We start from the raw sequence: 22,161 nt of genomic DNA, 5'->3' as shown, positions 1-22,161 counted from the left end.
GATACTGAGATACAATCACCGTATCGATATGTATTGTTCAAGTTGTATGCATGTAGTGTAAGGATACCATTGAGGTTGCATCGGAGGAATGATGCGGCCCGAAGTTGTGGATCTCTGCATACGTCATCCCGTCTACCATCAGCAGCCGCTGCACTGCTTCCTGAGACGCTTTGTAACACACCCTTCTTTGCATTCCTACTTCTATTACACGAATCTAAATATCCTATCACCGTAGTCGCGACTGCAGTCGTGTTGGCTCGGTAAAGATGGAGGTGCCCCCGCTCCTGAGGTCCGCAGCACCCGTTAGGTAATACCCACAGTGTAGCAGAACTGCACATTGACGCGCATAAAAGCATCTATGGAACGCTAATGATTGCGCTGGGCCATTGTTGGCCTGCAGTTGGTTTGTATAAACGCGACCCAATATGTTGTGTGCGGGGTTGGCTGGTTCTGCCATCAGGCTCAGTTCAGCCGCATGCATGACTACGACAAGACTGCATGTGTGGTGGCTATCGTACCTCACTCATTGGCCTCTAGTGATTTCAGCTGAGAGATGTTGATCGAAGATCAGTTTTGAATCGCGCTCCCGTAAGGCCTGAACCTCAGCTTCTTAACAACGTCTCTCGCTCCCCTAACCTGCGCTGTTGTCGATGACCATTGTTATCACACCTCGGTGCTGTGTAGATCTGCTCTTTCAGTCACGATGGATCAGAACGATGCTTCTGGTAGCGATTCAGTATCAGACGGATTTTTGGCAAGGGTTCACATCATGCAAGGAGAAGACGACAACTGCGAGGTCAGAGGACAAGCGGTTGATTTGTCCAAGAAAATTCCTTATGGAATAGACGGAGTCTGATGGATACACGTTCCAGTAAATGATCTATCTTCGGTGGAAGTAAGTATATCGGATAGCCTTGCTCCAGCATAACATCATTGATGTCTTTCCAGCGATGTTTCAGGATGTGTGGATACACCTCGATGCCCCCAGAAATCACGACATATAAGATGCGTCCAGTTTTCTCTCAGAAGCCCGAGGCTGATGGGATTGCGGGACCTATCGTGCTTGAGCATGCGAAACACTTGGAGCCCTCTTGCACTCCAGGAAGCCTTCTTCGAAGCCCTTCACGCAGGGCGTCATTCGTGTTCGATACACGTAAAGGAAAAGAACCTGTACCAGAAGATATACTTCGGCTTCCTCCTCTGACGGTATACGTAAGTCTGACGCAGTCTGCAGAAGATAACAGTCAGATTACTAACCACGAGCGCCAGCTTCCTTACATGAGCTAGATGGAATACGGTGAATATTCGGTCATGAAGGCCATGTATAATTCGTCGATCGAGGCAGCTGTCAAAAGAAAACCAGACTCCTCAGCTGCAAAAAAGAAACGGCCCCCAAAGATACTACCCGATGCCTCTCACGGTACTTCTGAACCCTTCTACCTAGTGGACGGAAAGACTTCCTGGCCCACCACACCGCCCTCCCAGGGCACAAAAAGGCCACAGTATCTCAGGAGGACCCTAGATCAATTCTACTATCCAGCTTTGGACGATACAAGTGCCCGGGATGGAGATCAAACTATTTCGAAATGGAGTGGAACGCCGTTGAAGCATAATGGCAGAGATAAGGCTGTTCCTGACAGCGCTATGATTATGGTTGATCAATTTTGGTGCTGGATCATCGACGAAAGTCTGTCATCTGTTCTACTGACCTTGCTTTCGATTGCTAACTAGTAGTCCAGAGACTATCATAACGAGTTTCCCTGGTGGGGTTTTTAGTGCTTCTTTTACAGGCCTTCAAGACCTTTACTGGAGCATCACGAAGAGTCTGTCTCATGATCCACAGCAATTGAGAACGGTTAAGGATATGTATTCACTGTTGGTCAAGGAAGCGGCGGGCTATATGTTCAATCAGGTCAACAGAAGCTCAGTGGATATGATCGAGATCTACAGATGGGTTACTAGCAAGAAGGTGAATACGGCTGGACGTATTTCTTTACAAGACAGTGCAGATTAATTGTTCTTTCAGGCTGCTACTCAGACAACTTACTTCCAGGAATTTCAACGGGGTTACGCCAGTAGCGGAAGGAATGAAACTATCGGAAAGGATGACCCGATCTTTAACAATCGTAGCGATCTCAATCTTATTCTAGAGGTTGCAGATATCATTGATGAACTCAAGGTACGTGCTCCAGCTGCGATGCACATCAGACTTCGACTGACGCGCAACGGCACCTTGTAGATGATTCAACACCTCTTGAACATCCAAAAAGATGTCATAGAGTCTTCCAATAAGGCTTTGAAGTTATCTTCACTAGATACAACTGGAAAACCAACAGCCTCGTATCAAGTGAAGGAGACAATCGACCCTCTACTCGCTCAGTTCGCTAGCATCGGCACTGATGCGGAGCACACTCGCAAGATGATAAATGGATTGAAAATTGGACTATATCCTTGAGCCTGACCTGTATAGTTACTCGATCTGTCGGACCTCAAATCTAAGGCAGCAAGTCTTGCAGAAGCTCATGCAAGTCTTGAGGCAGCTCAGTCAAGCGCAAAAGAAGCCCAAGCAGCGAGTACTCAGGGCCGCGCTGTGATGCTATTCACGATTATCACTGTAGTCTTCGTGAGTTTCGTTGCAACACTCGTATCCGTGATAGTACCTGACTCTGACGAATAGCTCCCCTTGTCATTCTTCACATCGTACTTCGGCCAAAATGTCAAAGAGCTCACCGGCGACGACGACAATCCTTCTACTTGGCACTTGTGGCGCGTCGCAAGTAAGTTACCTCAGAACCTAGGGTGAGTCAGCACTGACGAAGCCTTGCAGCCCCGATCACTGTTGTGATCATCGTAGTGGCTTTGGTCGTTGCGTATTACATCACTCAACCGAGTAGTTCATTGTGGACTCTGATAGGGTCAACTAAAAAGGGGTCTCTCGATGCAGAGAGAACGAATTCTCCAGAGACGGCGCACGCCAAATGGTGGAAGAAAAACCCATTCTCATTGCTGCAGCGTTTAAGGGAATGGAAACACAATAGACCGAAGGAACAAGACTTGGAAAAGAACGGAACAGATTCGGCAAAAGTAGATTCGACAGGAACAGACTCGGCAGGAACAGATCCGGAAGAAATAGAACTGGAAGAGACATATCCGGAATTACCAGATTCGGATGAATCAGAACCGGAAGGGTTGACATCATACGACTGGTCACCATGGATACGAACTCTGGTAACAGAATCTGGGAGTGGAGACAATTCAGATCTCTATGATTAATGAACAACGAGGACTTGTTATGTTAGCTACAAAGTCGTTTCCGCTAACAGGAACTGCTATGCCTTCCCACTGTCTAGATATTCAATTGCACTTCTAGTGTTTAAGCTAATCTCACAAGTGGCTTAAGTACATATCAGACTTCTTTATCGTAGTCGTAAAGAAAACGTACGACTAGCCACTCAGAAGAGAACCGCATTAAACTGGAGTTTCAAAGACCCCGGCGGCGTCCAGATACACAGTGATGGGAGCTTTCGACTAGGAAACCTGGGATTTGGCAATGTTACTGTCTCGACCAATCTCGTAACAATATCCATTTCAAGCGAAGTCTTCCATCTCTGTTTCTCTGTTGCTAGCACCATAACTGTGGTTGGGTCTGACGTGAAGTCCCTGTAACAATCTCATTATTCCTGCAAACCAAGAGTTCTCATGCTCACCATCCATTTTAACTCATCGGAAACTCATGTCTTCGTAGACACAGGCGCAATTTTAGAAGCCAGACCTTGCAGCCCCCTCCAGCCATGCAACTCCTGCAACAACACCATCAACAATCCTAACCTGCCCACCCTTCTCCTCACCCAACTCCTCCACACAAGCCTCCCTAACCATCTTATCCATCCCCGCCATCCCCGCACAGCCCAGACAAATCGCCCCCACACTGCCCTTCTTCAACAGCCTCTTGACAGCATCCTTCATGCGTTTCCGGACCTCCTCAGCAGGCGCATCATGCAAATCCGTAGCATTAAGACCCGTCGTCTCAACGCCTGCAAACCTCTTTCCTGCATCCGCACCCGTGCCGAGAAAAGCAATCGTAGCATCGGTCAAAATCTCTTCCCAGACCTTGCCCGTACTGACGATACCTGTAGTCGCGGTTATTCCAAAAGTCAGATCATCCGTCTCACATGCCATGCTTCATTCTGCTTCCCATGAGAGATTACAAAAATCACTCACCAAATTTCTCCTCTGGGTGGATGAGCTGCAGACTCGCAGCAACACTCGCTTCAAAGATACCAGTGACGGGCTTCCTCGAGCCCTTGATAGCTGGCTCTTCCTTCAAGAGCGGCACAAGCGGATGCTGACTATAACACGCGACCAAGAACCCATCATGTTTCTCCAACTCCCGTCGCAGCGCAGGGAGACAGTGCTGCACGCTCTCTCGCGCGTCGTCTTCATTGTTGATGCTCTTGGGCCCCGAAGGCGCGGTGAAGTACGTGTGCGCGGTCTATTTTGCCCCTAACACCTTGATTAGTTATTTTCTTCTTCTCCCGCTGCACAATATGGGACTATTGTGGTAGAAAAAGGTGGTGAATGACATCCTTGAATCCCAGCATCTCGACAAGTGGTTTCAGCCCATCTGTCATTGCCTCTGTGGAATTTGGGTTGATGATGAGTATGGACCGCATTGTGGCGTATCGTGTGTTGACCTTGTCGCCGTTTCGGTATTCGCCCATTGGCTTTCTTGGTTGGTTGCTATCGCTGTGTAGCTATGTATATATGCAAAGGCGGGTTGACCCCGCTGCGAAGTTTACCAGTGTGGCGCATCGCGTGAGAGGATTGGACATGTGGAGTGGAGAAGGACAAGGATGTGGTGTGTGACGTCATGTTCCAGATTGTTCGCACTCTTGTACCTATTGGTTGCCTATGTACCTGTACATAACAACGGGTTGCACGTTGGCATGCGAGAAATACAGTTTTTGAAAAGCAGAAGTGCAGTGAAATGGATGTGTTGTATTAGGCTACTGAGGGTATAGTAGATGCATGCGACTGCGTCGCAGATGCATGTTCATAGCATCGCCTAAACTTCTCACTGAAGTATGCATTCGCCGCTGTGCACATTCAATCCCTACCAACGCCGTCGCAAGAGAATCATTATAGTGTGGAATGTAGAGCTGCAGAGGTCAGGGCGCGCTGAGGTGTGTTGATTCTAGCGAAGCTTACAATCGTGAATCGTCGTCGATGTTTAGCGGAAGCAGCTGAAGCGTCCGCAGGAGATGCGGAAGGGCGCGCGACGTACGCCGTGACGGTCAGCGACAACACCACCACCTAACATCCTGTCAGCAACTTGCCTGCACAGTCTCCGGAACAGACGGCTCTTAGGCAGGCTACTTACCGGCATGGCGGCCTCCCCATTGTTTAGTCCACAGAAGACCCATGTTTGCTTGTTGTTTGTTGGTTGGTAGGAAGTGGTTTAAGTTTGGACAGAGGGACAAATGGTCTTCTTTTGTAAAAGGTTCTTGTTGTGGTGTAGCTGGAAAGTACTCGTAGCGCGTGAGTTATATAGGAGGTGTTTGAGAAGCTGAACGCGTGATTCAGGGCAAGAACAGGGTCGGTGAAGCTGTCGCAGCTGCGTCATAGGCTGGGAGCCAAGGGCTTGGGAGATGCAGCACAGCCACCGCTAAAAGCGATCTTCGTGGAGATTGCATCGAGCGCGCACAGTACGGCCTGGATGTTTTCGCGGACCTAGACGCGTTTCATTGGCCGCTTCTAGATTGTTTGGATATTGGCAGAGTGCAGTCGCTGTGGTGCGCCACAGTATTGCAGGTTAGAAGGGCCGAGATGTTACTTTGTGGCACTGGCATGACGACGTTCGAGGCTGTGAGCATCGATTAGTGAGATGTGGGCGTGGTTAGCCTGTCACCTGCGACTCGACACGGACAAGTAGCAGTCTTGTACGCTGCAAACGGATTCACCGTGAATACGATTCCTAGGAAGAGGCTGAAGTGGGACAAGTGACAGCGGTAGCTGAATTGCTAGCTGACCCTATAGCAAGGTTAAAGCTTGCGTGAACCAAGCCTGCCAAAGGCATACGAATCATTGTCCGCGTAGGACCAGATTTCAAAGTTCGTTTCTATAATACAGGTCGTGCCAAATAACATAGCTAGCCGTCACCATGGTCGTTGAGCCTACTACCAGCTCGTGGCGGATCATGGGCGATGGTCGCAAAGATTTCATCTTCCGCCTATGCCACCTTTGCTGGCTTGCAAAGCCTCTATCTCATTCCACCTTGTTGTGCCATGGCAGCGTTCTGTTCTTGGAAGCGGTCGCCTAGTCGTTGAGAGCCCTTCATGTGCTTGTCGACGCATCTCATAACGCAGCTCTCCTCGCGCGAGGTAAGGGACTTGCTCTCAAAGCCGTTGACGCAGTGGTCGAAGCATTGCTGGACGAGGTTGGAGTACATCTAGGACGGTTAGTACAATGACGCTCGCCCGGGGATTGGTTGATTCCGGTAAGTCTCACATTCATAAACTCCTTCATCTGCTTCTTCTCCATGCGCGACTGCAGCTCGCGCTGTTCATTTGCCGTGAGTCTGCATGCGGTTAGTTTTGCTAGTCTCAAGGGATCAATTCAGAGTTGCATACGAGTCCATGATATCTGCAAACGTCTGGGGGGTGTATGTGTTGGTGATTACGGATTATTGTTTACTCAATCGGAAATTTGGTATGACGTCGGGTGGTTGTCTGGATGCTGTGCTGACGAGCCTTTGCCCAAAAATGTAGGCGCGAGCTAGGCCACCGAGCGGCCCGTCCACGCTCCTTCAAGTCACCAAACGACGGGAAACAAGCCCTCTTGTGTTCATGGCTGGGATTGGCAGCGGCATTGAACGGTTCATGCTCGAATCAATACTTGCAAGGCTGTCTGGAAGGGATGCTAAAAATGGCCTGTGCCGTCGCATATCTTGGACCGATATCGTCTCCCGTATGGCCTGTACCAGTACCTGTACCTTTCCCCCCGCCAAGACGGTCGTTATTATTGGAACCAACTTCAGCGATAATCGAAGAATAAGATGATAACACGCCCCTCTTAATGCCAGCTGCAATCCGCTATCCGTATTGATCGTCGCTGTATTTTGCCGTCCGTCTGGATTCACGCCTCGCGTTTGTGTCTGTCAGTCAGGCGACGCCGTGCCGTCTTCCTTGGATGGTGACAATTGGCCCGCAGCCACACATCACCAGCCGCTAAGCTGCTGCTCATCGTCAGTCGAGCAGCGGGCTGCCACTTGATTCCCTCGCCCTCCTGCGATCATTGCCCTTCGCAGAAGGCGACCCTGCATGCTCAAGTCGCTTCGAGCCACAGTTTCAGGCGCGCGCTGAAGATATTGCGCCCGACCAGGCCTTGACCCGACGGCCGACAGCCTTGAGCCTGCCGACGACAAGCTGCATCTGTACCCCTAACCGCCCGTCGCGTCAACAAGGCTCGCGCTCTGTCCGACCTGTCCACCATCTCTCCGTCACCGCCACAGCAATACGAGAGAGGCCCCGCTGACACCTCGTGCACGCTCGCTACCATCGCTCCCTCGCTACCTCCCTCGCTACCCTCCGACGTCACATAGCGGCGGCCCCCAGACAGCTGCCGCCTGCCCACTTCGGGCCCACCTGTACCTGGACAGGACCGCTCTCCACACGACTTACGCCAGCAGAGACGACGAGCTGCCACGCTCACCACCATCGAGCCTGCCATGGCGCCTGCAGGCACGCACACCAATCCCCACACTCCGCGCGTGCGCAATGGCGAGCCCCAGCCCGCCCCCGTCGGAACACCAGAACCCGCCTCGTCGCGTCGAGATTTGACCTCGTGGTGGAGGCAATTTAGCAAGCGCCCTGCGAAAAAAGACGACGACAAAGGTACGCCATGCGCCGCTGTTGTAGCGCCTGCCTCTCACTTCACTCCCTCTGTCGCGAGCATCACTAACTCGCGCACACTAGAACCCGCCCTTCCTGGCATCTTTGGTGTGCCCCTCATACAAAGCATCCCCTATGCGAACGTCGCCATATCGCTCTTCAACGAGCACGGTGAGAGCTACATCTACGGCTACGTTCCAATCGTCGTCGCCAAGTGCGGTGTCTTCCTCAAGGAAAAGGGTCAGTCAAGCGAGTTACGTCTCGCACCAGCTGCTAACAGCGCACAGCGACCGATGTAGAAGGCATCTTCCGCTTAGCGGGCTCCGAGAAGCGCATCAAAGAGCTGAGGACTGCCTTTGACACCCCTCCTCGCTATGGAAAAGGTCTGGACTGGTCCGGGTATACTGTACACGACGCCGCCAACATTCTGCGACGCTACTTCAACAACCTCCCGGAACCTATCATACCACTGCAGCACTATGACCCGTTCCGGGATCCTCTCAAAGGCCATCAGGCCGAGGCTGTAGGCCCCAGCGAAGGTCAGCAACCTTCGGTGGGAGGTTTCGATCCAGACGCCGCTGTGCGCACCTATCAGCACGAGATCAAGGCTCTGCCGTCTCTGAACCGACAACTTCTGCTTTACATCTTGGACTTGCTTGCAGTCTTCGCCGCCAAGGCTGATGTTAACAAGATGACAACCTCAAACCTGGCTGCCATCTTTCAGCCTGGACTCCTCTCGCATCCACAGCACGACATGTCTCCCGTAGATTATAGGCTAAGCCAGGACGTGCTCATCTTCCTCATCGACAACCAGGACCACTTCTTGATTGGTATGGAAGGCACAGCAGTCGATGAAGGTACTGTCAAGCACATTGAAAGCGGACCTTCCACTCCACAAGCAAGAACACCCACTACTCCTCGAAATAGCACTGGTATTGGGCGGTCGGCGTCGACTACTTCGAGCGCTGGGGCGGAGAGTCTTCGCCAATATGGCGGTGTCCGCAGGAACGTCTCCACATCTTCGAAGCGTTCACGACGCTCAGGCGCTGTGCCCAGTCCCATTACACCTGCATTCGTCACTCCGACGACATCTGGAGTACATCGCAGCAACACGTTACCCTCGAAGCGCTCCCCAGCGCTTGGAAGCCCTCGTTTCCCTGCGGCCAAGCAACTTGGTCCTGAAGACACGAAGAGTCCACTTTCATCACCAATGCCTGCAGATATACCAGAGGCTGTCAGCCCAACTGCTCAGGCTCCTGCCCCTGAGCAGCCGACACAAGTAACGGAAGCTACACAAGTAACGGAAGCTCCGCGGGAACGCCCGCAGTCTTTAGTAACTGCTCCAGCCACACAACCTGTAGATCCTGAAGTGGCACAGCCACAACGGGCGCAGACCATGCCACCAAACAAGATAGAGATGCCCACTCCCTACCAGCCTTATCGTCCGCCGGAAACAGCTATGCAATCCACAGAACCTTTACAGCATAGACCCGCAGTTACGCCTGCTACCCACAATATGCCGGGCGGATTTCCTCTCCCATCTCCAGGCATCATCCCTCCAAGCCAGCCTACCACTCCGAATGTCCCCACGCAGACAACGGCACAGAACCTATTGCCTCCAAGATCAACTACGCCGGGTCCACGCAGTCCCCAGCGTAGTCCTCTTCACAGTCCCCATCATACGCCAACACGTGAGCGTTCAGAGTTCATGGAAGCACCCGTTGACTCGGGACCCGATGTTGGACTAACACCTGCCGTTCGTACCTTTACCCAAATACTAGCCAAGGTCGCAGCCTCTCCTCCAAACGAGTCAAAGGAATCCAAAGACGGGAAGAAGCCAAACAAACTACAGAAGAAGAGGATGCCAAACAGCGTTAGCATGAGTGCACATAGCTCCACGCACTCTCTTGGTGGCAGCGATTCAGGATTTGGTGGTCATTTCTCTCAAGGGCCTCCTTCGCCATTACAACCGCCCTCGCTTCCCTTCGCGCAAGGTCAATCCCAAGCGAGCAGTTCCAGGGACAATCTGCCGGACTCCTCGCGAGCTTCTGGAAATACGCTCAAGCCCAGCATGTCGCCTTCTGCCAGTTTCCGGTCCCACAGCACGGCAACAGAATACTCAGAGAGTGAGCAGCCGGATGATCAGCCAAAAGAGGAAAAACGCAGCTTCTGGAAAGGTCATAGGCGTGGAGAAAGCAAGGCAACGCCAACCACAAGCACGACTGATCTGCATGGTTCCGTGCCTGGTGCTGACAAGAGTATGAGCTCTTTTGCCAGCAGTTCTGGATGGACGACAGCAGGAGGTGGAGGAAGGAGGAGCATGCAGTACGACACGAACCAAAGTTCTGACTCTATACTCTTCGGCAGCAGCCCCCCTGATCACGAGAAGTCAGATAAGAAGGGTGCGTTTGACTGGTTCCACAAACGGAGGCAGGATCACAGGGAGCGCGTGGACAGGCGCGAACGTGCCAAGAGCCCCCCGGGTAGCTCAAGCCATTTACCTCCTTCGCAGAACATAATGCAGAGTCCAGAGTCGCTTATCGCGAGGGGGCGGACGCCAGAAGTACCAACGTCACACTCGACGATGGAGGACACGCCGACTAAAACGGATAAATCGACCGACGTCACGCCTACCGGGACGAGCCCGACCCCACCACAGCCGCCGAGTGTGCAAGCGCCAGCGGCGAGTGCGAGTCCGAAACCTGCCAGAATGAGTCCGGCAATGGCTTTACGAACGGATCTCCCAGCTGCATTGACTGAGCCGCGATCTGTTGCAAGGTCTCCTGATCGGAATCCCAAGTCACCCGTCACTGCCATGGCTCCTGCACAATCATTCCCTGTTGCAGCACCAGTTGCAGTCCAGAACGCCATCAGTAGTGAACAGGTCGAAGATGAGGCGCCAACTACTATACAGCCCGAAAACTCAACGGCTACGGAGATATCTACTGGGCAAACGGTATCAACGCCGAGTGGGCCGATGCATTCTTCTTCTGGCTCGACTGTTACTGTTACGCCTCAGACGGTGAACCAAGAAATCGTCTCTGATGCGCTGGCGGGGCAAGAACAGGAGCCAGAGCCGGTTGTGCCAAAAGGGCAACCGGCTCCGTAGTGCCGGGCTAAACGTTTTCCCATGCAATGAGCGACTGAAGGATGTGTTCGAGAAGGAATAGAGAGCAAAGTGTGGGAGACGTTCTCCGGAATAAAGGTTTATGATCTGTCATGGTGGACAGAGTGATGATGGCTACGTGGTAGGCGGTTTCAGTCCGAAAAAGCGTACGTGCCATTGGAAGTTTTTGCATACAACGATTTTGCGACGAAGTGATGAGCGTGCTAGCAAAGTATCATCTGAGCGTTGATGCATGGCGTGCGGTCCTGGTAATGATAATCCATTCTCATTTTCATTCGGGACGATGTTTGGTGCTGAGCTCTGATCGGGTTGGAACGGCATCGCGAATGCGGCTCGTTCAATATCGGTGTGAGGTGTCATGATACTTGATCGTGGTGTATACCCAGGAGTTGTTTGTTGTGCCTACGTTGGTGCGGATAGTAATGTAGGCCGGTTTTGAGCTTTCCAAAAGGTGAAGACTACAATTCTTTTTCTTTGTCTTCTTAGTAGTAGACTGCAGCCCGACAACCAAACATGGAGCAACAGTATGCGGGGTTATCTTTTCTTCAATAGTAGACAAGAGACCAAAAAAAAGCAATCTTCATCTTGTAAAAGTGTCTACAACACCAGTACATATTAAAGCCAAGGAAACACGGCAACCCGCAAATCTACTTGCTACATATCATGGAAAATGCTACAATGTTGAGTACCAACGGCGCTGCTACCGTTCTGACGCCGCGCTGCCGTCTCTGCCGTAGTCCGCATCCCGGCCGATGCCCAACAACAAATGCTACGACATAGCGTCGTGGCGATATGCCGAACGCGCTAGCGGGATTGCGCATATACACACGTATTTGAGGACAGCAGCAGCAGCAGCCTAGATGCATCTGAGTGGGTAGATATGCGAGCACAAGTCTCGAACTGGATTGGCAGCATAGTCATAGGTTACGAACTGTGTGTTGTAGCTATTTTAAGATCTCCGGCAGACGGGGGTATTCGTGATTCGACGGTTTTAGGGGCTAGAACCGCCGGAGCGGAGTTGATACGTGCTTGTTAGATACGAAGTGTCAGAGCGAGGAAGCACGTTGGTTTTTGAAAACACGAGGGGAACTGTCGTAAGCTGCCAGGCTCAGCTGCGAGCTGTAGGTAGACCACTAGAATCAAAGGCGAGGCAGAATAAAAACAAGATTGCGATGACAATGGCTATAATGCTATTGTGTAGAGGTATATAGTCCGCGGACACGGAGACTAATGTCGTCGCTCTGTTCGCATGTTGAAACCGTGCTGAGGCTTTCTCTCAAAGCGCTGGATGTCCGACCGGGAGCTATTATCGGTGACTGGCTCGCTCGGCCCATCCATGACGTTCTGGCTGAACAAGCGAACGAGCCCTTTTGCACGTTTGCAGGGGGGATCTCGTATATACCGACCCCGACGTTTACGTGCCAACTTTTTTGCTAGGCTCGGTTCGGTTCAGTCTGTAAGCCGTTTCATGATTGAAGCTTTGCAACGTGTATATGTGTGTGAATCCAGTTGGTTTGTATCTGGCGTTGAAGGATTGGTCTGTGTTGGGGTGATGCGTTGCTTGGGGGGCATGCACGACAAGCAATTAGATCTAGAAGAATACCGATTTTCCAATGCTGAACGCACCTCCGGCGGGCCTACGCATGATCCGCGACGGAAAGGTCGGGATCATGATGCTTGGCTCTGTTAGGCGTGCTTGAGAGGCGAAAGGTGATGATGGGATCCATGAGCAATAGCGGGTCCAAACCTCGTGTTTCTTGTCAAGCTCCCTAGTTAGTGCCCATGTATCAGCAGCGCTTTAACTAAAGCTAGTTTGGTGTTACTTCGTACAGTAACCGTATCGCCTTCTGCCTTAAGGACTGATCTTCCGTTTCTCCTCTTTCGAAGCCTTCTACTCCACACGTTTCGCCCACTTCTTGCACATCACACTCGTTGTTGATCGCTGACCGAACGAACGAACGAACGAACGAACGATACGAATACACTCGCTGTTTCCTTCTTTTTCTGCCGGCAAAAAGAAACGTAGCTCTGGATTGAACGTTGGGAATTGGAAATAAATAAGAGCCGACTATCGATTGTCGGGCTGTGGCGTCTAGACTGACCAGCCACTCGGAAGCGACAGATTGTGCGTAAGCCTGCTTCTCCAGTCCGCGACGTTTCTCAGTCACCCCAGCCCATTCGCTTTAACAGTTCCAGCTGCCTGTCCGGAACAGGTTTCCTTTTTCCTGTACACATATGACGGCCACGGTTATAGCATGACGACCTGCTAACACGATTCACGCAGTTTCGCTTTCCCTTTGTTGAGAATCTACCTTCGTTTCTTTTCGTGCTCGCCGACTTTCTCTCACGATGCGTTCTTTCTGCCAGTTGGCCGTTCTGGCTCTGCCATTGATGAGCACTGCCGTTGGTGCTGCACCAAACAAACAAGCCGACCACCCTAAGACCATCTACGCAAGCGCACACGAAGCGTTTCAGGACTTGTTGAATGCGCTGCCAGAGGAATCTCTGCAAGCTGCATTGAGCGGACTCAAGGACTTCAAGAATGGCGTCTTCGAGTCGCATCACCGGGGCGTCGAACACATCCACAACGAAGACCCGGCGCTGGCTACGAAGCTTATCGTGGACGCTGTCAACGACTTGAAGAAGAGACAGGCGCCTTCGGGCAACGGCACCACCACCGTCATTGAGTCTGCGGCGCCTGCGCCACAGTCAAGTGAGGCACCACCGCCAGCTGCATCCACCGTCACGAATGTGCAGACACAACAGCAAGAGACAACGGTCACGCAGGTACAGACGCAAGAGGGCACCACAGTCACACAGGTGGAGACACAGACACAGCAGCAGTCGCAACCCCCAGCGACCCAACCCCAAGAGACCAACGACGCAACAACAACAGCAAACCCCCCTCCGGCCGCAACCGTCACTAACACGCAGCAACAAACCATAACCCAAGACGGCACAACCATTGTCCAAACCGCCACCCAGGTGCAAACCACGACGACCCAGCAGCGCCCCGCCATCATCACCGTCGAAGCCACCGAAACCCAAGACGGCAAAACCATAGTCCGCACCACACAAGTCCTCTCCGAAGTCACCGCCTCCGTCCCCGTAACCCGCACCCTGACCAACGTCGCCGGCGGCTCCACCGTCGTCCGCACAGAAACCCAGAACCGCCCCGCCGTCATCCGCACCACGACCGATTCCGCAGGCCGCACCACCGTCACCACATCAGCCGCAAACTACGCGCCCACAGCTGGCGAGGTGCAGACCGAGACGGACGAGCAAGGGTCCACCTTCTTGACTACGTATACACCCGGTGGCGGCTTGGTCAGCTCCATCAAGCTTATTACGACGACGGATGCAGAGGGCCGCCCTAGTACCATGACGAGTTATACCTTTGTCGATCCTATTCAGGCCACTGCGACGGGTGGCGGTAATGGAGGCGATGCGACGGAGAGTCCGACGGTGCAGAGTGGTGCTGCGGTTAAGAATGGGGCTGTGGGCTTTGTTGCTGGCTTGGGAGCGCTTGCTTTCTTGTTCTAGGAAGCAATGATGAAGGAAAGTGTTGAAAAAAGGGAATGGATATGATTCGGGTATATAAATATATTACGAGAACACGACATTTGCATTTTGGTTTTGGTCGAGATTTTGTCTGTATATTAGCGACGTCGCTCCTTTTTGTTTTTTGGGTGGTGGTGGTTTTGTTCGATACCCGATACACGCTCCTTTACGATACATATTGCATATATGGTGTTTGGTGGGATAGGTTGGGGATCTGGTTGATTCTGGTATATATATACATGGAGCGGATGGCGCTCTTTACTATCCTTCGGTATATATAATACAACCAAAGTGCTCTTTCAATATGACAAAATGTAGTATGGATGGAGTGACGTAAGAATATGAAGCTTGGATATAACACAAGTGCACGACCCAAATCGTTCGCGAGGTAGACACATGGCATAAAACTGATTCCACTTATGGTTTGTTTGGTTTTGTGGTTGGTATAGCTACATAAAGAGATAGGAGGGGTATTGATGTGAAATCAAACGCCAAGTGTGCTATGCTCAAAAGTTGACTGGTTCCGCCTTTGCTCGCTCGCTCGCCCGTCCCCTTTGTTTGTTGCTGTTATTGTTATCCAGAAAACATGTCCAAAGACTGCCTTGACCTCCCAGCTCTTCCCATATAGTACAAACCTTTAGCCATCCTCCCTAGTATATTTCCCCCCATCTAAAGAAACATCAAGAGATCACCGCGACTACCAAAAAAAAACCCCCCGCCCCTCACCTCGCCTTCTCCGCGATGAAATACTCAACACTCTCGCCCGCCCAACTAACACTGTTGGTCCCACTCTCATACTTCTCCTCATCGAACAATCCCGCAATACTCTGTTCATTCCTAACCCCTTGCTTGGCACCACCACCGAAGCTCTCCAGACTAACCACCTTGCACCCCTGTTTGAGATCCAAAAACTTCTGCAACAGCAAATTATTCAGCGTCTCGCCAAACACCTTGTTGTTCACCAGCACGACATCCGCTCTTCTCAGCACCTCATCAATCTCCGGGGATTCCAAGAAATCCCCCTCGATGAGCTCGATGCGACCGAGCGTAATGTTCCAGAGTTTACTGCGCGCTTTGAGTTCGGCAGCTTGTTCCGATCCGAGAGAGGCGGCTAGTTTCATCTTCTCGATGCCCCAGGATTCGGCGCCGGTCTGAAGAGCGGATTGTAGGACGACGTTGCCTACACCGGAACCCAAATCGACAAACGTGTGTGTGCTGTTTAGCCCTGTTTGCGCAAAGATTTTGTGGACAAAAGGCGTCAAGAGTTCGCCGTAGGTGGTTTCTTTTCCTTCGACTTTGCGCAGGCGGTGTGCGTGTGGGGAGACGATGCGGTTATAGGATTGTGCTGTTATGCGCTTGACGAGGCTGAGGGGGATGGCGTGCATGTCGTCGAGAATACGTGGTATGGTGCCATTTGCATATTGGTCCTTGATCAACTTGTTGAATTTGGCGAGTTCAGCTTTGAAGAGTTCCGGGTCGTCTTTGGTTACGGCGCGCTTTAGGAGGCGGACGGTACCTAGGGCGTCGGAGGAGAGTTCGGCGGCGAGGTCGGGTGGGAGATAGTGCTGGATGATTTCTTCTATGCTGAAGTAGATGTCGTCCAGGGGGCTGTATTCCTCGTCTACTTCTTTGCGCGCTACGGCTTCGAATTTCTCGGGGCGTGATAGGCTGGGGTATTGGAGTTCGACAGTGAAATTCTTCTCGCTACCGGGGAATGCGGATTTGTAGGCTTTTGCAACGTCGTCTTTTGTCATTTCGAAACCGTGTTTTAGTGTGCTCTTCCCCGACACGGCCTTCTTCTTTCTGAAGGCGGCGTTTTCCTGCGCCATCTTCAGCATATCCGACGTGCCGTTTGTGCCGTTTGCAACTCCATTTGATGTCCCGTTCGAAGTCCCGTTCGCCTTGGCCTTTGTGTCTGCCTCCTCTATTCTTATACGTCTCTTCAAGTCCGGCTCGAGTGCGCGGTTCAGACTCATAGGCTCAATGCTATTACTCGCGGGCCGCGTTCTCCGTCGCTTGACGCCCAGCCGGTCACTGTCCTCATCATCGCTGGATTCGTCGCTGCTTGCCCATTGCGGTGTATCGGTGCCCTTGCGCTTGCGAGTGTCGACACGCGACACGGATACCGACTTGCGCGCGGGTTCCCGTGCGGCTGCTTGCGAGCGCGGGGTGGACTGGTATCGATTCGATGGCGGCCCTGATGCGCTGTGACTGCGTGTGCCGTTGCCTGGTCGAGTGTGTGGTGATGGTGAGGGGTTCGCTGTGGGGGCGGGTGCTTTCTTCACGAGGACGGTTCTCGTTTTGATCTTGGGCTTGCCGGGAGCAAACATGACGGCACGCAGCACTAGTTAAAGTTTGTAGGTGAAAGCAACGTGGTAGTGCAGAAGAAAACAGGCGAAGCAGCGGGCCGGTGCAGGTGAAGGAGTGTATGGCCGGCTGTGAAGAGAAGGACGTCGAAGATCAAAGGGAAGGCAGCAGGCCGGTCAGCCAATACGGAAGGCGTCGCACGCGCAATGGAGAAGATACGTGACCAGGCCGTCCCGTAGCCTGCACGCCACTGCACCTCTAACCGGGATCGTCTCGGTAATCCGTCTTGGCACCTGTCCCTGCTTCTACACTACCAACCTCATCTTACTGACCTACGCCAAGATTCTCTCCAAAACGCATCGAGTGCGCTGTGCTAGTCCCCAGGGAGTCAGTCTACTAGGAAATTCATGTTGTGACGTTCATTGTGCGTTGGTCACAGCTTGCCGTGGTCACGCCAAGATGCTGCAGGTGGCTACTGCTGGAATATCCCAATGCAAGGGGTGCCATCACCGCCAGCTGAGATCTGCTGAGATCCCATCACACACCTATTGCGTTCATTCAATACATTGAAGCCTTGGTGCATGAAGACTATCGACCTCCAGCAACATGAATATAGGGACGCGGAACGTCAAGAACCGCCAGCTAAGCTTCTGTCTTCGTCGCAGGGCTTCACAGCGACCATATAGTTAAGGTAAAATCTTGCTCACACCAATCTTCTACAACAAGACTATCTAATTGCGCCATTTTTCATCGCATTGGTGTAAGTTTGCTTGTGACTTGCTGTTTTCTGTTAACATTGAGCAAAAGCCGAGTATCAAAAGAGTCGGAAGCAGTTGCCCACGTTGTGCGCACCATGACTGAGGACCTTGTGGTATGCGGCGACTATCCTAAGCTTGCCAAGCGCCTCCCAGGAATCCCAATGGATACTGGCATCGATTGCACGCCTGGCACAGGACATACAAGTCCAGGTAGCACATTCAGGTTGGGCTTGCTAGCGGATGCATCGATAGCAATCCGGCGAGAAGGCAGTGCGCTAGAGATATCAGAGCCAGCAGAATGCATACCTCCAACCCGTCTCGCACCTCGAGCACGGCGCCACGCACTAGATGAGAGCACAGAAGAGAGGGTCAAAGGCCTGCTCGGGGTCGCAACTGACTCCCGCATCCCACACGGCCCAACGCGTCAGCCATCTACTCAAAAACTTCTAAACACCTTACCCTCATCAATCCGCTCTCGGGCCTCCTCCCTCGACAAGCCCCGCCCCCTCCCCTTTCGCTGGCAATTTCCAGTCGGTAAGCGCTACCGCGTCGGCGATCCTGCTGCCTTTGCCGCGATGAAGGAACGGAATATCGAATGGTATGTAACAACGGGTGTGCTGGTGGAAGACTGCACTGGCCTAAGGTGGAATGCTGGTACCTACAACTACCTCTTATACTGGCACGTAGAAGGCATGCCGGCGCCTGGAGAGGAAGACGCGGGACAGAAGTGGTTGCAGATAGAACCAGACGTCGTGCGAGACTGGCAAAGAGAGAATTGGGAGGCCGATTTTGGGGAGGCGGTGATGGATGTGGAAGACGAGCCTGCAACTCCCATTGTAGAAGGTTTCAACATCATGAACGAACCATTGTCGCCGCTTAACAAGGTAAGTAGTGTTCCGCTCAAGAGCGTGCTGCGTAGTCAGAACGGGCCGCCATCACCTTCTCCATCAACTCAATCGGATAATGGTCCTGAGTCACCGAAAAGAGAGAAAAAAGTGAAGTTTCATCGGAAGAAAGGGAAGAGGACGGTACTGTTGGAAGTCGACGATGAGGGTGTACCAGTGGAAGAACAAGGTAAGATTGTCGAGACGAAAGTGGATGAGACGGACGTCCTGTCCGATAATGAGGGGAGGTCGGCAAAGAATGGTTGGGGGCGTATTGAATAAGGCACTCAAAGTAGGGTACATGAAGTGCCACAGTCTGTTGCGCCACTGAAAATTCTCGATCTATGTATTTATGCCGCATCTAGCTCACTAAGCCTGCTCTCTTCCTACTTTAGTCGTGTCTTTAACGCTTTTGCAACCCCTTCTAATCAACCCAAATATCTCACACCGTCAAAATCGCGAGCAAGCGGGGAGCTCCAGGCTGTTGACAACGCAGGATCAACAGTAGACGCACCAAGCCTGATCGGGGATAGTCTGGGATGATGTGGCACATCGAGTCCGCTGCTGAGGAAGGTCAAGCGCATACCTACAGTTTACTCGACAAAAGCATGTGATAGTTGTATTCTTCTTAATACTTTATACGCTTTAAATCAGCCTATCGTAGTAACATATTCAGATCATGGTACAATGAAAACAGTTTCTAGGACTATCCTGCCATGAACTCATCGCTATGTTAAGGAAAGGACTTGAACTCGGAGAGAAAACCTGTGTATCTTCAACCTCTGGCTGGTTGGAACTAGCTCAGTGGTGGAAGAGAAGCGTAACAAAACCTGCAACACCATTCGCTCTCCCGAAGTTTGCCATCACTAGTGATAGATTTGATCAACCATGATGCGCTTGGCCGCAGGCCTGGATCGAAAGTGATCATTGACTGAGACCACGCAAGCGCTACGTTGTCGGTAGGCTTACCAATCTTTTCGAGCTCAATGATAAGGGCCTGAACACCAGCAAGATTTGCGTGATAATACGGCTGCTTTGAGCCATGCGTTTGTATGAAATTGTGGAAATGCCCAGCCGAGCTGCCCTTGAGTTTGGCCGCCATCTCAAGGAAGACAACCCCTAGTCTCCAGATGTCGGCATGCCGGCTGAGCGGTTTGAGGGCGACTTCTTCTGGTGAACCATATCTCAGCGTCATTTCGTCCAGCGTGTCGCCTGGCGTGCGGAGGCTTTTGTTGAAATCACCCATCAAGAAATCTGAAAACCGGACATTACCATGATGCACCAAGATAGTACTTGGTTTGATATTGTCGTGCCGAATCGTCTCCCTGTGTAGATATTCGAGCGCCCGAACCAGACAACCAAACCAGGTGCGCAACACCATGGGGGTGACGATCATGGGTCCAGAAAGATAATCAGAAAGATTTGCATCAGCAGCGGGAGACATGATTAAACCGATGGACTCTGGATCAATAAAGCTCCCAACAAACTTCTCCAGGTGACGGTGCTCTGTACGCTTAACGACCGCCATTATATCGAGAATGCGCTTCGTGCTAAGTAGTCGTCCTTCACCGGTCAATTTTCTCCGGGATATTCGCTTTAGCGCATATTCTCGGTAACTGATGAAACTACGAACCCGATCAACGGTCTTCGACGATCCAGAACCAAGGTGCTCTTCCATCTTGAGCGGAAGAATTTCATGCTCCCCATAAAAGCAATGCTGGCCCTTCTCAAGGTACATTGACTTAGTCATTATTAGATCCTGCGCAGCCATGAATTGCGAGTGCTTGCTTGGCGAGATACATGATGGGATCTCCCGCTCGGTGAGGGGAAGCAAGATATCACGGATGCCATCCCTGATGAAATAGTCAAGAGAATCCAAGCAGTCGATAGTCCGAAGGACAATGTATGTTCTCGGAACTTTGCTCCATAGCAGATTGTCTTGACTTAAGAGGAAGGAGATCTGTTGGATCTCAGAGTCAGTGTATGTGACGTTTCTTTGTTTGTCATCGGCGAAAAAATCGTTCAGTCGATTTGCCATAATGCCTGTGTCCTCCTGTGTGTCAGACCATCCTATTGATCCTTGGACATTCTCAGGTAAGTCATTGAGCCGCTTCTCCATCGATTCCTCAAAGGGGTCCGATGATACCGTGCTCAGTGCACTCGGTTGACTCAGGGTATCGCCATCGCCTTCATCGTATGGACCCTGCATAACCGACATGATCTGCAGAGAAATGATCATAACGTGGTGAAGGTGGTCAGCAATGTGTGATCCCATTGCCCGTGAGGTGGCTAGGTTCTCTTTGCCATCGCTACCCGACGCACTCCGATCATCCAATGATTGGTCATCCACCGAGAACAGACAAAGCGGACATGAAGACGACTGTCGTGAAGTCTGAACGAGACACTCAGGATACTTGGGATCGTTACTGTCCGGGACATCCTTGCCATCGCACCCATCATGTAAGATATGGTGACTTAATGCATCTCTAGAAGAGAAGGCAGAAGTTGAATGGTTTTCATGCACGCCAGTGCATACCCAAGTCTTGCATTGATGAGCTCGGATATGGTTGAGTAGTTCGTCCTTGGAAGAGAAAGTGTAGACTGAGTCGTTTTCATGTTTTGCAATGCACATCCAGGCCGGCTGATTGTGTATTCTCGACGACCAGGAGTCCGTGTGATCCGACTCCATATGATTAAACCACTCGAATGACGAGGCGAACGAGGGCCGAGATTCACGACAGCCTTCCGACAGACACATGTAGGGCTGGAGATCGCGCAGATAATGGCGTCTCCCTTCAGCCGACCATCCCTTCCGAGTCGCATGTAATACAGACCGATTGAGTACCTGATGACACCATCCACAAGATGCGAAATTCTCGCTTTGTTTGAAGCTGGGCAGATCGGGCTCTCTCAGACGGCCATCGTTTCCGATCAAAGTCTTGCCAACTCTTGCAGAACGGACGTTGGCGAATACTGCCTCCTCTAGGTTCAGGGGCAAACACGCTGTATCGATTGATGAGGCTGGGATCACGATATGTGCCACTTGTCGCTCTTCTTGAGCCTTGTCATTTTTCTCAATGAGACGGTGCGATACGTGACTGGTAGGCGCTTTTTGCATAGCACTTCGGTCATTGCGAGAAGACGCTGCAGAAGCGTAATTTGCTTTAGACCGAAAAGTCTCATAACGGAGCTTCGCATACCTGTCTCCCATGGAGTCGACAAGCTGTTGTCTTAACGTTCGTGATGCGTTCGGATAGAGAAATTGGAGTGCAATATATGCTCGGTCCTCGTAATCAGCTATTCGTACAAGTTCCGGGTATTGCGATGCAAACCTGCGAGCTCGTGCCGTGACGGTAGACTTGGAAGAGGATCTAATAAGAACACCCATCTTATTCAGCCGCAAAATAGCCTCCTTCACTCCTGAAAGAGCTTCATGAACAGTAGGCGGTGATATCGGTTTGACTATCTCTTTATTTGCGCTTGGTAAATTGTGGATCGTGACTTGTGATGTTAACTGCGCTCACGGCTCGAATTACAGAATCTCTTACCCAGAAACAGATTTTGTCTCAACATATTCAGCATCCTTATCATCATATCCTGGAGTGCTTCATGATTTCGCAACCGATAGTCTAAGT

General features: G+C 51.7%; 10 protein-coding genes across 10 annotated transcripts; 5 read left to right on the top strand and 5 right to left on the bottom strand.

Moving 5' to 3' along the window:
* Positions 1 to 1,005: 1,005 nt before the first annotated feature.
* On the top strand, positions 1,006 to 3,273 carry CC77DRAFT_1067417 (hypothetical protein; the record flags this gene model as incomplete). Its single annotated transcript, XM_018528992.1, has 7 exons — positions 1,006 to 1,212; positions 1,288 to 1,687; positions 1,740 to 1,969; positions 2,027 to 2,179; positions 2,471 to 2,623; positions 2,678 to 2,777; positions 2,828 to 3,273. The coding sequence occupies 7 exons, from the start codon at positions 1,006 to 1,008 to the stop codon at positions 3,271 to 3,273; spliced, it is 1,689 nt and encodes a 562-aa protein (XP_018379382.1).
* A 486-nt stretch (positions 3,274 to 3,759) lies between these two features.
* On the bottom strand, positions 3,760 to 4,673 carry CC77DRAFT_949833 (hypothetical protein; the record flags this gene model as incomplete). The annotated part of the gene is made up of 3 exons (XM_018535282.1): positions 3,760 to 4,130; positions 4,222 to 4,492; positions 4,584 to 4,673. 3 exons carry the CDS (start codon positions 4,671 to 4,673, stop codon positions 3,760 to 3,762), a joined length of 732 nt encoding a protein of 243 aa, XP_018379381.1.
* A 535-nt stretch (positions 4,674 to 5,208) lies between these two features.
* CC77DRAFT_1026206 (hypothetical protein) lies at positions 5,209 to 5,502 on the bottom strand. Its single transcript, XM_018526214.1, has one exon. It carries the CDS (start codon positions 5,384 to 5,386, stop codon positions 5,231 to 5,233), a length of 156 nt encoding a protein of 51 aa, XP_018379380.1. The 5' UTR covers positions 5,387 to 5,502; the 3' UTR covers positions 5,209 to 5,230.
* Positions 5,503 to 6,259: 757 nt separating this feature from the next.
* On the bottom strand, positions 6,260 to 6,637 carry CC77DRAFT_1035958 (mitochondrial import inner membrane translocase subunit tim9; the record flags this gene model as incomplete). The annotated part of the gene is made up of 3 exons (XM_018526977.1): positions 6,260 to 6,448; positions 6,508 to 6,577; positions 6,630 to 6,637. The coding sequence occupies 3 exons, from the start codon at positions 6,635 to 6,637 to the stop codon at positions 6,260 to 6,262; spliced, it is 267 nt and encodes an 88-aa protein (XP_018379379.1).
* Positions 6,638 to 7,252: 615 nt separating this feature from the next.
* On the top strand, positions 7,253 to 11,064 carry CC77DRAFT_583552 (RhoGAP-domain-containing protein). Its single transcript, XM_018532351.1, has 3 exons — positions 7,253 to 7,892; positions 7,974 to 8,129; positions 8,177 to 11,064. The coding sequence occupies exons 1-3, from the start codon at positions 7,727 to 7,729 to the stop codon at positions 10,996 to 10,998; spliced, it is 3,144 nt and encodes a 1,047-aa protein (XP_018379378.1). The 5' UTR covers positions 7,253 to 7,726; the 3' UTR covers positions 10,999 to 11,064.
* Positions 11,065 to 12,218: 1,154 nt separating this feature from the next.
* Positions 12,219 to 12,908, top strand: CC77DRAFT_1026203 (hypothetical protein). Its single transcript, XM_018526213.1, has one exon. The coding sequence runs from the start codon at positions 12,305 to 12,307 to the stop codon at positions 12,704 to 12,706; it is 402 nt and encodes a 133-aa protein (XP_018379377.1). The 5' UTR covers positions 12,219 to 12,304; the 3' UTR covers positions 12,707 to 12,908.
* A 50-nt stretch (positions 12,909 to 12,958) lies between these two features.
* CC77DRAFT_583623 (hypothetical protein) lies at positions 12,959 to 14,651 on the top strand. Its single transcript, XM_018532352.1, has 3 exons — positions 12,959 to 13,145; positions 13,301 to 14,458; positions 14,540 to 14,651. The coding sequence occupies exons 2-3, from the start codon at positions 13,366 to 13,368 to the stop codon at positions 14,557 to 14,559; spliced, it is 1,113 nt and encodes a 370-aa protein (XP_018379376.1). The 5' UTR covers positions 12,959 to 13,145; positions 13,301 to 13,365; the 3' UTR covers positions 14,560 to 14,651.
* Positions 14,652 to 15,107: 456 nt separating this feature from the next.
* Positions 15,108 to 17,083, bottom strand: CC77DRAFT_1026200 (histone-lysine N-methyltransferas-like protein). Its single transcript, XM_018526212.1, has one exon. The coding sequence runs from the start codon at positions 16,905 to 16,907 to the stop codon at positions 15,300 to 15,302; it is 1,608 nt and encodes a 535-aa protein (XP_018379375.1). The 5' UTR covers positions 16,908 to 17,083; the 3' UTR covers positions 15,108 to 15,299.
* A 654-nt stretch (positions 17,084 to 17,737) lies between these two features.
* Positions 17,738 to 18,822, top strand: CC77DRAFT_1045008 (hypothetical protein; the record flags this gene model as incomplete). Its single annotated transcript, XM_018527380.1, has 3 exons — positions 17,738 to 17,957; positions 18,018 to 18,526; positions 18,566 to 18,822. 3 exons carry the CDS (start codon positions 17,738 to 17,740, stop codon positions 18,806 to 18,808), a joined length of 972 nt encoding a protein of 323 aa, XP_018379374.1. The 3' UTR covers positions 18,809 to 18,822.
* A 500-nt stretch (positions 18,823 to 19,322) lies between these two features.
* CC77DRAFT_1014390 (kinase-like protein) lies at positions 19,323 to 21,737 on the bottom strand (the record flags this gene model as incomplete). Its single annotated transcript, XM_018523894.1, has 1 exon — positions 19,323 to 21,737. One exon carries the CDS (start codon positions 21,735 to 21,737, stop codon positions 19,323 to 19,325), a length of 2,415 nt encoding a protein of 804 aa, XP_018379373.1.
* Positions 21,738 to 22,161: the final 424 nt, after the last annotated feature.

This window comes from Alternaria alternata (genome assembly GCF_001642055.1).
Source record: "Alternaria alternata strain SRC1lrK2f unplaced genomic scaffold CC77scaffold_36, whole genome shotgun sequence".
Classification (NCBI taxonomy): domain Eukaryota; kingdom Fungi; phylum Ascomycota; class Dothideomycetes; order Pleosporales; family Pleosporaceae; genus Alternaria; species Alternaria alternata.
Note: the sequence above shows the minus strand (reverse complement) of the source record. Positions and strands in the feature narration are given on the sequence as shown.

Excerpts from the sequence above, each read along its gene's own strand:
- CC77DRAFT_1026203 (XM_018526213.1), top strand. The coding sequence starts at position 12,305 with ATGTCCGACCGGGAGCTATTATCGGTGACTGGCTCGCTCGGCCCATCC.
- CC77DRAFT_1026200 (XM_018526212.1), bottom strand. The coding sequence starts at position 16,907 with ATGTTTGCTCCCGGCAAGCCCAAGATCAAAACGAGAACCGTCCTCGTG.
- CC77DRAFT_1026206 (XM_018526214.1), bottom strand. The coding sequence starts at position 5,386 with ATGCCGGTAAGTAGCCTGCCTAAGAGCCGTCTGTTCCGGAGACTGTGC.
- CC77DRAFT_583623 (XM_018532352.1), top strand. The coding sequence starts at position 13,366 with ATGCGTTCTTTCTGCCAGTTGGCCGTTCTGGCTCTGCCATTGATGAGC. Across the intron at positions 14,459-14,539 it reads GACGGGTGGCGGTAATGGAG|CGCTTGCTTTCTTGTTCTAG; the intron begins GCGATGCGACGG and ends CTGGCTTGGGAG.
- CC77DRAFT_583552 (XM_018532351.1), top strand. The coding sequence starts at position 7,727 with ATGGCGCCTGCAGGCACGCACACCAATCCCCACACTCCGCGCGTGCGC. Across the intron at positions 7,893-7,973 it reads GAAAAAAGACGACGACAAAG|AACCCGCCCTTCCTGGCATC; the intron begins GTACGCCATGCG and ends CGCGCACACTAG. Across the intron at positions 8,130-8,176 it reads TGTCTTCCTCAAGGAAAAGG|CGACCGATGTAGAAGGCATC; the intron begins GTCAGTCAAGCG and ends AACAGCGCACAG.